The following is a 13,170-nucleotide window of genomic DNA, read 5'->3' on the forward strand; positions in this document are numbered from 1 at the left end:
AGTGCCCACTCCCTCAGCACTGACCCTCGGACAGTGCCCACTCCCTCGGCACTGAGCCTCCGACAGTGCCCACTCCCTCAGCACTGACCCTCTGACATTGACCACTCCCTTGGCACTGAGCCTCCGACAGTGCCCACTCCCTCAGCACTGACCCTCTGACAGTGACCACTCCCTCGGCACTGAGCCTCCGACAGTGCCCACTCCCTCAGCACTGACCCTCCGACAGTGCGGCACTCCTCTCAGCACTGACCCTCCAACAGGGCCCACTCCCTCAGCACTGACCCTCTGTCAGTGCCCACTCCCTCAGCACTGACCCTCTGTCAGTGCCCACTCCCTCAGCACTGACCCTCCGACAGTGCCCACTCCCTCAGCACTGACCCTCCGACAGTGCGGCACTCCCTCAGCACTGACCCTCCGACAGTGGCCATTCCCTCAGCACTGACCCTCCGAACGTGCGGTGCTCCTCTCAGCACTGACCCTCCAACAGGGCCCACTCCCTCAGCACTGACCCTCTGTCAGTGCCCACTCCCTCAGCACTGACCCTCTGTCAGTGCCCACTCCCTCAGCACTGACCCTCCGACAAGTCCCACTTCCTCAGCACTGACCTTCCAGCAGTGCTGTGCTCCCTCAGCAGTGACCATGCGACAGTGCCCACTCCCTCAGCGCAGACCCTCCGACAGTGCCCACTCCCTCAGCGCAGACCCTCTGACGGTGCCCACTCCCGCAGCACTGACCCTTCGACAGTGCCCACTCCCTCAGCACTGACCCTCCGACAGTGCCCACTCCCTTAGCACTGACCCTCCGGCAGTGCCCACTCCCTCAGCACTGACCCTCCGACAGTGCCCACTCCCTCAGCACTGATCCTCCGGCAGTGCCCACTCCCTCAGCACTGACCCTCCGACAGTGCCCACTCCCTCAGCACTGACCCTCCGACAGTGCCCACTCCCTCAGCACTGACCGTCCGACAGTGTGGCGCTCCCTCAGCACAGACCCTCTGACAGTGCCCACTCCCTCAGCACAGACCCTCTGACAGTGCCCACTCACTCAGCACTGACCCTCCGACAGTGCGGCACTCCCTCAGCACTGACCCTCCGACAGTGCGGCACTCCCTCAGCACTGACCCTCCGACAGTGCGGCACTCCCTCAGCACTGACCCTCCGACAGTGCGGCACTCCCTCAGCACTGACCCTCCGACAGTGCGGCACTCCCTCAGCACTGACCCTCCGACAGTGCGGCACTCCCTCAGCACTGACCCTCTCACAGTGCGGTATTCCCTCAGCACTGACCCTCCGACAGTGCAGCACACCAGCAGCACTGACCCTCCGACAGTGTGGTGCTCCCTCAGCACAGACACTCCGACAGTGAGGCATTCCCTCAGCACTGACCTCCGACAGTGTCCACTCCCTCAGCACTGACCCTCCGACAGTGCCCACTCCCTCAGCACTGACCCTCCAACAGTGCGGCGTTCCGTCAGCCCTGACCCTCTGACAGTGCGGCGTTCCCTCAGCACTGACCCTCTGACAGTGCGGCACACCCTCAGCACTGACCCTCTGACAGTGTCATGCTCCCTCAGCACTGACGCTCCGACAGTGTCGTGCTCCCTCAGCACTGACCCTCCGACAGTGTCCACTCCCTCAGCAGTGACGCTCCGACAGTGCCCACTCCCTTAGCACTGACCCTCCGACAGTGCCCACTCCGTCAGCACTGACCCTCCGAGAAAGCGGTGCTCCCTCAGTGCTAACACTTCAATTGTGCAGCACTCCCTCAGCACTGACCCTCTGACAGTGCCCACTCCCTCAGCACTGACCTTCCGACAGAGCGGTGTTCCCTCAGCATTGACCCTCTGACAGTGCCCACTCCCTCAGCACTGACCCTCTGACAGTGCCCACTCCCTCAGCACTGACCTTCCGACAGAGGGGTGTTCCCTCAGCATTGACCCTCTGACAGTGCCCACTCCCTCAGCACTGACCCTCCGAAAGTGCCCACTCCCACAGCACTGACCCGCCGACAGTGTCCACTCCCTCAGCACTGACCCTCCGACAGTGCCCACTCCCTTAGCACTGACCTTCCGACAGAGCGGCACTCCCTCAGTACTGACCCTCTGACAGTGCGGTGTTCCCTCAGCACTGACCCTCTGACAGTGCGGCACTCCCTCAGCACTGACCCTCTGACAGTGCGGCACTCCCTCAGCACTGACCTTCCGACAGAGCGGCGTTCCCTCAGCATTGACCCTCTGACAGTGCCCACTCCCTCAGCACTGACCCTCCGAAAGTGCCCACTCCCTCAGCACTGACCCTCCGACAGTGCCCACTCCCTCAGCACTGACCCTCCGAGAATGCGGTGCTCCCTCAGTGCTAACACTTCGATTGTGCAGCACTCCCTCAGCACAGACCCTCCGACAGTGCGGCGTTCCCTCAGCACTGACCCTCTGACAGTGCCCACTCCCTCAGCACTGACCCTCTGACAGTGCCCACTCCCTCAGCACTGACCCTCCGACAGTGCCCACTCCCTCAGCACTGACCCTCCGAAAGTGTCCACTCCCTCAGCACTGACCCTCCGACAGTGCCCACTCCCTCAGCACTGACCCTCCGACAGTGCCCACTCCCTCAGCACTGACCCTCCGACAGTGCGGCGTTCCCTCAGCACTGACCCTCCGACAGTGCGGCGTTCCCTCAGCACTGACCCTCCGACAGTGCCCACTCCCTCAGCACTGACCCTCTGACAGTGCCTACTCCCACAGCACTGACCCTTCGACAGTGCCCACTCCCTCAGCACTGACCCTCCGACAGTGCCCACTCCCTCAGCACTGACCCTCCGACAGTGTCCACTCCCTCAGCACTGACCCTCCGACAGTGTCCACTCCCTCAGCACTGACCCTCCAACAGTGCCCACTCCCTTAGCACTGACCCTCCGGCAGTGCCCACTCCCTCAGCACTGACCCTCCGACAGTGCCCACTCCCTCAGCACTGACCCTCTGAAAGTGCCCACTCCCTCAGCACTGATCCTCCGGCAGTGCCCACTCCCTCAGCACTGACCCTCCGACAGTGCCCACTCCCTCAGCACTGACCCTCCGACAGTGCCCACTCCCTCAGCACTGACCGTCCGACAGTGTGGCGCTCCCTCAGCACAGACCCTCTGACAGTGCCCACTCCCTCAGCACAGACCCTCCGACAGTGCCCACTCCCTCAGCACTGACCCTCTGACAGTGCGGCGCTCCCTCAGCACTGACCCTCCGACAGTGCCCATTCTCTCAGCACTGACCCTCTAACAGTGCGCACACCCTCAGCACTGACCCTCTGACAGTGCGCTACTCCCTCAGCACTGACCCTCTGACAGTGCCCACTCCCTCAGCACTGACCCTCTGACAGTGCCCACTCCCTCAGCACTTACCCTCTGACAGTGCCCACTCCATCAGCACTTACCCTCTGACAGTGCCCACTCACTCAGCACTGACCCTCCGACAGTGCGGCACTCCCTCAGCACTGACCCTCCGACAGTGCGGCACTCCCTCAGCACTGACCCTCCGACAGTGCGGCACTCCCTCAGCACTGACCCTCTGACAGTGCGGCATTCCCTCAGCACTGACCCTCCGACAGTGCAGCACACCCTCAGCACTGACCCTCCGACAGTGTGGTGCTCCCTCAGCACAGACACTCCGACAGTGTGGTGCTCCCTCAGCACAGACACTCCGACAGTGCGGCATTCCCTCAGCACTGACCTCCGACAGTGTCCACTCCCTCAGCACTGACCCTCCGACAGTGCCCACTCCCTCAGCACTGACCCTCCGACAGTGCGGCGTTCCCTCAGCACTGACCCTCTGACAATGCGGCGTTCCCTCAGCACTGACCCTCTGACAGTGCGGCACTCCCTCAGCACTGACCCTCCGACAGTGCCCACTCCCTCAGCTCTGACCCTCCGACAGTGCCCACTCCCTCAGCACTGACCCTCCGACAGTGCCCACTCCCTCAGCACAGACACTCCGACAGTGCGGCATTCCCTCAGCACTGACCCACCGACAGTGCAGTGCTCCCTCAGCACTGACCCTCCGACAGTGCGACGCTCCCTCAGCACTGACCCTCCAACAATGTGGCGCTCCGTCAACACTGACAATCTGACAGTGAGGTGCTCCCTCAGCACTGACCCTCCGACAAGGCCCAGTTCCTAAGCACTGACCTTCCAGCAGTGCTGTGCTCCCTCAGCAGTGACCCTGCGACAGTGCCCACTCCCTCAGCGCAGACCCTCCGACAGTGTGGCACTACCTCAGCGCTGATCCTCCGATAGTGTGGCTGTCCATGAGCAATGACCCTCCAACAGTTGGTACTCCCTCAGGGCTGACCCACTTACTATGCCCAATCCCGCAGCACTGATACTCTGAACGAGCGCTGCACCCTCAGCACTGACCCTCCAAGAGTGCCTTCTCCCACAGCACTGGCCCTTTGACAGCGCCCACTCCCTCAGCACTGACCCTCCGGCAGTGTGGCACTCCCTCAGAGCTGACCCTCTGACAGTGCGGCGCTCCCTCAGCACTGACCCTCCGACAGAGCGGCGCGCCCTCAGCACTGATCCTCCGACAGTGCCCACTCCCTCAGCACTGACCCTCCGACAGTGGCCATTCCCTCAGCACTGACCCTCCGAACGTGCGGCGCTCCTCTCAGCACTGACCCTCCGACAGGGCCCACTCCCTCAGCACTGACCCTCTGTCAGTGCCCACTCCCTCAGCACTGACCCTCTGTCAGTGCCCACTCCCTCAGCACTGACCCTCCGACAAGTCCCACTTCCTCAGCACTGACCTTCCAGCAGTGCTGTGCTCCCTCAGCAGTGACCATGCGACAGTGCCCACTCCCTCAGCGCAGACCCTCCGACAGTGCCCACTCCCTCAGCGCAGACCCTCTGACGGTGCCCACTCCCGCAGCACTGACCCTCTGACGGTGCCCACTCCCTCAGCACTGACCCTCTGACGGTGCCCACTCCCTCAGCACTGACCCTCTGACAGTGCCCACTCCCTCAGCACTGGCCCTCCGACAGTGCAGCACACCCTCAGCACTGACCATCCGACAGTGTGACGCTCCCTCAGCACTGACCCTCCGACAGTGTGGCGCTCCCTCAGCACAGGTCCTCCGACAGTGTGGCGCTCGCTCAGCACAGACCCTCCGACAGTGTGGCGTTCCCTCAGCACTGACCCTCTGATGGTGCCCACTCCCTCAGCACTGACCATCCGAAAGTGCCCACTCCCTCAGCACTGACCCTCCGACCGTGCCCACTCCCTCAGAACTGACCCTCTGACAGAGCGGCACTCCCTCAGTACTGACCCTCTGACAGTGCGGCGTTCCCTCAGCACTGACCCTCTGACAGTGCGGCACTCCCTCAGCACTGACCCTCTGACAGTGCGGCGCTCCCTCAGCACTGACCTTCCGACAGAGCGGCGTTCCCTCAGCATTGACCCTCTGACAGTGCCCACTCCCTCAGCACTGACCCTCCGAAAGTACCCACTCCCTCAGCACTGACCCTCCGAAAGTGCCCACTCCCTCAGCACTGACCCTCGGACAGTGCCCACTCCCTCGGCACTGAGCCTCCGACAGTGCCCACTCCCTCAGCACTGACCCTCTGACATTGACCACTCCCTTGGCACTGAGCCTCCGACAGTGCCCACTCCCTCAGCACTGACCCTCTGACAGTGACCACTCCCTCGGCACTGAGCCTCCGACAGTGCCCACTCCCTCGGCACTGACCCTCCGACTGTGCCCATTCTCTCAGCATTGACCCTCTGACAGTGCGCACACCCTCAGCACTGACCCTCTGACAGTGCGCCACTCCCTCAGCACTGACCCTCTGACAGTGCCCACTCCCTCAGCACTGACCCTCTGACGGTACCCACTCCCTCAGCACTTACCCTCTGACAGTGCCCACTCCATCAGCACTTACCCTCTGACAGTGCCCACTCACTCAGCACTGACCCTCCGACAGTGCGGCACTCCCTCAGCACTGACCCTCCGACAGTGCGGCACTCCCTCAGCACTGACCCTCTCACAGTGCGGTATTCCCTCAGCACTGACCCTCCGACAGTGCGGCACTCCCTCAGCACTGACCCTCCGACAGTGCGGCACTCCCTCAGCACTGACCCTCTCACAGTGCGGTATTCCCTCAGCACTGACCCTCCGACAGTGCAGCACACCAGCAGCACTGACCCTCCGACAGTGTGGTGCTCCCTCAGCACAGACACTCCGACAGTGAGGCATTCCCTCAGCACTGACCTCCGACAGTGTCCACTCCCTCAGCACTGACCCTCCGACAGTGCCCACTCCCTCAGCACTGACCCTCCAACAGTGCGGCGTTCCGTCAGCCCTGACCCTCTGACAGTGCGGCGTTCCCTCAGCACTGACCCTCTGACAGTGCGGCACACCCTCAGCACTGACCCTCTGACAGTGTCATGCTCCCTCAGCACTGACGCTCCGACAGTGTCGTGCTCCCTCAGCACTGACCCTCCGACAGTGTCCACTCCCTCAGCAGTGACGCTCCGACAGTGCCCACTCCCTTAGCACTGACCCTCCGACAGTGCCCACTCCGTCAGCACTGACCCTCCGAGAAAGCGGTGCTCCCTCAGTGCTAACACTTCAATTGTGCAGCACTCCCTCAGCACTGACCCTCTGACAGTGCCCACTCCCTCAGCACTGACCTTCCGACAGAGCGGTGTTCCCTCAGCATTGACCCTCTGACAGTGCCCACTCCCTCAGCACTGACCCTCCGAAAGTGCCCACTCCCACAGCACTGACCCTCCGACAGTGCCCACTCCCTCAGCACTGACCCTCCGACAGTATCCACTCCCACAGCACTGACCCTTCGACAGTGCCCACTCCCTCAGCACTAACCCTCCGACAGTGCCCACTCCCTCAGCACTGACCCTCCGACAGTGTCCAATCCCTCAGCACTGACCCTCCGACAGTGCCCACTCCCTCAGCATTGACCCTCCGACAGTGCGGCGCTCCCTCAGCACTGACCCTCCAACAGTGCGGCACTCCTTCAGCACTGACTCTCCGACCATACGGCACTCCCTCCGACATTGCGATACTCCCTCAGCTGCAACCTTCTGACAATGTGTTACTCTCTCAGCACTGATCCTCTAACAATGCGGCGCCCCCTCAGCACTGACCCTCTGACAGTCCCCACTCCCTCAGCACTGACCCTTCTATAGTACAGCGCTCCTTCAGCACTGACCCTCTGACAGTGCCCACTCCCTCAGCACTGACCCTCTGATAGTACAGCGCTCCTTCAGCACTGACCCTCTGACAGTGCCCACTCCCTCAGCACTGACCCTCCGATAGTGACCACTCCCTCAGCACTGACCCTCTGACAGTGCCCACTCCCTCAGCACTGACCCTCCAACATTGTCCACTCCCTCAGCACTGACCCTCTGACAGTGCCCACTCCCTCACCAATGACTCTCCAACAGTGCCCACTCCCTCAGCACTGACCCTCCGACAGTGCCCACTCCCTCAGCACTGACCCTCCGACAGTGCCCACTCCCTCAGCACTGACCCTCCAACAGTGCGGCGTTCCGTCAGCCCTGACCCTCTGACAGTGCGGCGTTCCCTCAGCACTGACCCTCTGACAGTGCGGCACACCCTCAGCACTGACCCTCTGACAGTGTCATGCTCCCTCAGCACTGACGCTCCGACAGTGTCGTGCTCCCTCAGCACTGACCCTCCGACAGTGTCCACTCCCTCAGCAGTGACGCTCCGACAGTGCCCACTCCCTTAGCACTGACCCTCCGACAGTGCCCACTCCGTCAGCACTGACCCTCCGAGAAAGCGGTGCTCCCTCAGTGCTAACACTTCAATTGTGCAGCACTCCCTCAGCACTGACCCTCTGACAGTGCCCACTCCCTCAGCACTGACCTTCCGACAGAGCGGTGTTCCCTCAGCATTGACCCTCTGACAGTGCCCACTCCCTCAGCACTGACCCTCCGAAAGTGCCCACTCCCACAGCACTGACCCTCCGACAGTGCCCACTCCCTCAGCACTGACCCTCCGACAGTGCCCACTCCCTCAGCATTGACCCTCCGACAGTGCGGCGCTCCCTCAGCACTGACCCTCCAACAGTGCAGCATTCCCTCAACACTCCCTCAGCACTGACTCTCCGACAGTGCGGCACTCCTTCAGCACTGACTCTCCGACTATACGGCACTCCCTCCGACATTGCGATACTCCCTCAGCTGCAACCTTCTGACAATGTGTTACTCTCTCAGCACTGATCCTCTAACAATGCGGCGCCCCCTCAGCACTGACCCTCTGACAGTCCCCACTCCCTCAGCACTGACCCTTCTATAGTACAGCGCTCCTTCAGCACTGACCCTCTGACAGTGCCCACTCCCTCAGCACTGACCCTCTGATAGTACAGCGCTCCTTCAGCACTGACCATCTGACAGTGCCCACTCCCTCAGCACTGACCCTCCTATAGTACAGCGCTCCCTCAGCACTGACCCTCTGACAGTGCCCACTCCCTCAGCACTGACCCTCCGATAGTACAGCGCTCCCTCAGCACTGACCATCTGACAGTGCCCACTCCCTCAGCACTGACCCTCCGACAGTGCCCACTCCCTCAGCACTGACCCTCCGATAGTACAGCGCTCCCTCAGCACTGACCATCTGACAGTATAGCGCTTCCTCATTCCTGACTCAGCGACAGTGCTGCGCTCTCACAGCTCTGACCGTTCAACAGTGTGGCGCTCCCTCAGAACCAACCCTCTGACAGTGCGGCATTCCCTCAGCGCTGGCTCTTCAACTGTGCCCGCTCGCTCAGCACAATCCTCCGACAGTGTGGTGCTCCCTCAGTACTGACCCTCTGACAGTGCCCACTCCCTCAGCACTGACCCTCTGACAGTGCCCACTCCCTCAGCACTGACCCTCTGACAGTGCGGCACTGCCTCAGCACTGACCCTCTGACAGTGCCCACTCCCTCAGCACTGACCCTCTGACAGTGCGGCACTCCCTCAGCACTGACCCTCTGACAGTGTGGTGCTCCCTCAGCATTGACCCTCTGACAGTGTGGTGCTCCCTCAGTACTGACCCTCTGACAGTGCCCACTCCCTCAGCACTGACCCTCTGACAGTGCGGCCTTCCCTCAGCACTGACCCTCTGACAGTGTGGTGCTCCCTCAATACTGACCCTCTGACTTGGAGACTTTAACCCGAGGGTCACCACAGCTGAAGGGAGGATGTTGGAACCTTGCTCAGTCAGGATCATAAGGACCCTCCAATCCCCAATGGACCTGGTTAAAAACAACAGGACGGTTAATACTCAGTGTCTGAGAAAACCAAAACGATGATTACTGAGCGTCACCAGTGGCAGGAAGATGTTGTTGCAGCGTGACATGTTGACATGGGAAATTTCCATGAGACGTCATAGTGTGTGTAATAAAGTCAGCCAGGTGAATCTCCTGAATCTGAGTTCCCTGATTGGAATGGGTTAACAGCCCCAATCAAGGAGCCCTGGCTGACAGATAGAAACAGCAGTGTTGGGTGTTCTGTTCACTCTGAGAGCGGCTCTGAGGAAACTAGATCAGTGTCAGTGCCCACGTGTAAATAAAGGGGGACTTGGTGACAGGATACCGGTCTCTGTGTGAGTTATTTCAGTGGCGATGAGAGCTATTCACATTCCTGAAGAAATTCACTTACAACGGTTGTCTTTGAGCTGTGTAAATGTTTCTGGCACCATGCCATTATTTGGGAAACTTGACTCATTCGATTCTGTTGTTGAAGACTGGGCCCAGTGTGTGGAAAGAATGTGTTGATTTTTCCAGGCAACTGACACTGGGGCAGATAGAAAGCAACAAGTCATTCTTCCGACAGCTTGTGGATCTGCAGCTTTTTTGGTTATTAGGAGCCGAATGTATCCTAATGCACCAGAAACTAAAACACTTCCAATTGATGGATTTAGTGAAGGAATATAACAACCCCAATCCTCCTCTGATTCTGAGACACTACTGGTTTTACCAGGGGAATGCATGTCTGGATATTTGATGAGGTTAAGATAACTGGCTCTGGTGACTCTGGTTTAACCCTTAATGAGTCTTTGGTACATGGGATTAACGATATAACCATGCAATAACCTAGCTGAAGCCCAACTGGACTTTCAAACAGGCATTACAACTGGAGTTATCATTGGAAAATGGCCAGTGGAGCACATGAGTTACAGGGTATTCCGATGGAAGTGGACACTCTCACTAGTCCGACTGAGCTTGGGGAATGCCATTTGAGTGAAGGCAACTGCACAGCCTCACTCAGGACACATCCTGAATGGAGGGACTCTAGGTCAGCCCACAGCAAAACCCCCAAAACAAAACCAAGCCTCAGCCAAAGGGTTCAAGTTTTCACTGAATCCAGGCCATCGAGCCATTGTAGTTGTTGCTGGTAGGCGGACTCAAGGTAGCAAAAGAGACCCACTGAGTCTTCACGCCTTTAGTATGGGAAGAAGAGGATGCATTTCTTCCAAGGTGTTCTGAGTGCGAGAGATGGGGTACAGTTTGGGACATGCTGGCTGTATCCAAGGGTGAGTCTGAGGAACCAGACTCAGTGTGAAAATACCAGAGGAGAGATTACAAGCAGAAGGCTACATCCCTGGAATTAAAAGGGGAGGGATGCACTGATTCTCACAAGGTCAGCCAGGTGGATCCCACAGACTACAAGTTCCCTGATTGGACCGGTTTAACAGCCCCAAACAGGGAGCCTGCGCTGACAGATGTAAACAGGAGTTTCAGGGGTTCTGTTCACTCCAAGAGCTGGCTCTGAGGGAACTGGATCAGTGTCATGCTATGCACATGTAAATAAAAGGGAACGTGGTGACAGGAAGCTGGCCTCTGTGCAGTTATTTCAGTATGAATTTAGCTAACAGGAAGGGTGTGTGAGAACAGGAAGCACTATCTTGGGTACAAACATTATTCCTACAAACATTATTCTCCAGGATATGGCATTTATGATAAATGTATGGGCACAGACGTGTCTGAGTGGTTTAATCACGTGTACAGAAGATGAAGACTTTGTGTAATTTCTCAGTGTTTTAGAAGCTGCAAAGCTCAAAGTGGGGTGTTCCAGTCTCAGAACAAAGTTAGACAAGTCATTTTCTCTTCATTGTTATTTAACCTTAACAGCTGCAACTACCACTCACACCTTCGTCTCTGTTGTTCCCTCAGTTTGGGGCTGGAATCTGATCTCTGCGTATTCTGTTTCCTCGCCCCTCTGTATGGTCCCATCACCGCAGGGCAGCTTTGACAAGTTGGCATTGGCATAGACAATGTCCTCAGTTTCATCAAGGTGTGTAGCAGCTTCTCCCAGTGGTCCTTCAAAGACATCCTGCCGAGCTTCCTGTGTCTCTCCAGCTGTGTCCCTGGTTGGGATCTGAGGGTGAGTAAGTACCCTGTTCCGTGGACCCTGCTGCAGAGAAATGGGAACAGATTTCATTTACTGGCAGGAATGGGTTTAAATTACTGCACAGCCTCGAAAGAGTAAGTCCTGGTTCAGTTGGTGTCACCTTGTCTTTCATAGTTCTGAGAATGAAACATAACCCTTGACACTTCACAGCCAATTGAAAGATATTCTACTTAAGGTGCCACCACAGTTCTAATGTACAAAATCTAGCACATGGAAATCTCTTGCAAACAGTAAAGGGTCACTGAACCAGATTATTTCATTAGCCAGAGGTTCAGGACACCAGCAAGAGACCATCACAGCTTTAATTCCTAAGAGTGGCCATGGATTCTTTTACACCTGCCTGAGAGGCAACTCTTGTCAGTTTAACGAATCATCTGAAGGGCAGAATAAAAGCGTGGCGCTCCCTCAGCACTGACCCTCCGACAGTGCCCACTCCCTCAGCACTGACTCTCCGACAGTGCCCACTCCCTCAGCACTGACCCTCTGACCGTGCCCACTCCCTCAGCACTGACCCTCCGACAGTGCCCACTCCCTCAGCAATGACCCTCTGACAGTGCCCACTCCCTCAGCAGTGACTCTCCGACAGTGCAGCACTCCCTTAGCACTGACCCTCCGACAGTGCGGCGCTCCCTCAGCACTGACTCTCCGACAGTGCCCACTCCCTCAGCACTGACTCTCCGACAGTGCCCACTCCCTCAGCACTGACCCTCCGACAGTGCGGCGCTCCCTTCAGCACTGACCCGCCGACAGTGCAGTGCTCCCTCAGCACTGACCCTCCGACAGTGCGACGCTCCCTCAGCACTGACCCTCCGACAATGTGGCGCTCCGTCAACACTGACCATCTGACAGTGAGGTGCTCCCTCAGCACTGACCCTCCGACAAGGCCCAGTTCCTAAGCACTGACCTTCCAGCAGTGCTGTGCTCCCTCAGCAGTGACCCTGCAACAGTGCCCGCTCCCTCAGCGCAGACCCTCCGACAGTGTGGCACTACCTCAGCGCTGATCCTCCGATAGTGTGGCTGTCCATGAGCAATGACCCTCCAACACTTGGTACTCTCTCAGGGCTGACCCACTTACTATGCCCACTCCCGCAGCACTGATACTCTGAACGAGCGCTGCACCCTCAGCACTGACCCTCCAAGAGTGCCTTCTCCCACAGCACTGGCCCTTTGACAGTGCCCACTCCCTCAGCACTGACCCTCCGGCAGTGTGGCACTCCCTCAGAGCTGACCCTCTGACAGTGCGGCGCTCCCTCAGCACTGACCCTCCGACAGAGCGGCGCGCCCTCAGCACTGACCCTCCGACAGTGCGGCACTCCCTCAGCACTGATCCTCCGACAGTGCCCACTCCCTCAGCACTGACCCTCCGACAGTGGCCATTCCCTCAGCACTGACCCTCCGAACGTGCGGTGCTCCTCTCAGCACTGACCCTCCAACAGGGCCCACTCCCTCAGCACTGACCCTCTGTCAGTGCCCACTCCCTCAGCACTGACCCTCTGTCAGTGCCCACTCCCTCAGCACTGACCCTCCGACAAGTCCCACTTCCTCAGCACTGACCTTCCAGCAGTGCTGTGCTCCCTCAGCAGTGACCATGCGACAGTGCCCACTCCCTCAGCGCAGACCCTCCGACAGTGCCCACTCCCTCAGCGCAGACCCTCTGACGGTGCCCACTCCCGCAGCACTGACCCTCTGACGGTGCCCACTCCCTCAGCACTGACCCTCTGACGGTGCCCACTCCCTCAGCACTGACC

General features: G+C 59.1%; 2 protein-coding genes across 2 annotated transcripts in view; one reads left to right on the forward strand and one right to left on the reverse strand.

Moving 5' to 3' along the window:
- The window catches only part of LOC140458745 (high affinity cGMP-specific 3',5'-cyclic phosphodiesterase 9A-like), a 25,322-nt gene extending 18,209 nt beyond the window's left edge, over nt 1–7,113 (forward strand). Inside the window, exon 5 of the mRNA XM_072553404.1 lies at nt 7,108–7,113. Coding sequence (XP_072409505.1) covers nt 7,108–7,113 — 6 coding nt within the window. The remainder of the gene's footprint in view (nt 1–7,107) is intronic.
- A 1,812-nt stretch (nt 7,114–8,925) lies between these two features.
- The window catches only part of LOC140458813 (myelin-associated glycoprotein-like), a 46,162-nt gene continuing 41,917 nt past the window's right edge, over nt 8,926–13,170 (reverse strand). The window contains exons 11-13 of the mRNA XM_072553462.1: nt 11,162–11,422; nt 9,671–9,805; nt 8,926–9,264 (exon numbers count right to left, since the gene is read on the reverse strand). Of these exons, the coding sequence (XP_072409563.1) occupies nt 9,226–9,264; nt 9,671–9,805; nt 11,162–11,422 (435 nt within the window). The 3' untranslated portion in view covers nt 8,926–9,225. The remainder of the gene's footprint in view (nt 9,265–9,670; nt 9,806–11,161; nt 11,423–13,170) is intronic.

This window comes from Chiloscyllium punctatum, chromosome 34 (assembly GCF_047496795.1).
Source record: "Chiloscyllium punctatum isolate Juve2018m chromosome 34, sChiPun1.3, whole genome shotgun sequence".
Classification (NCBI taxonomy): domain Eukaryota; kingdom Metazoa; phylum Chordata; class Chondrichthyes; order Orectolobiformes; family Hemiscylliidae; genus Chiloscyllium; species Chiloscyllium punctatum.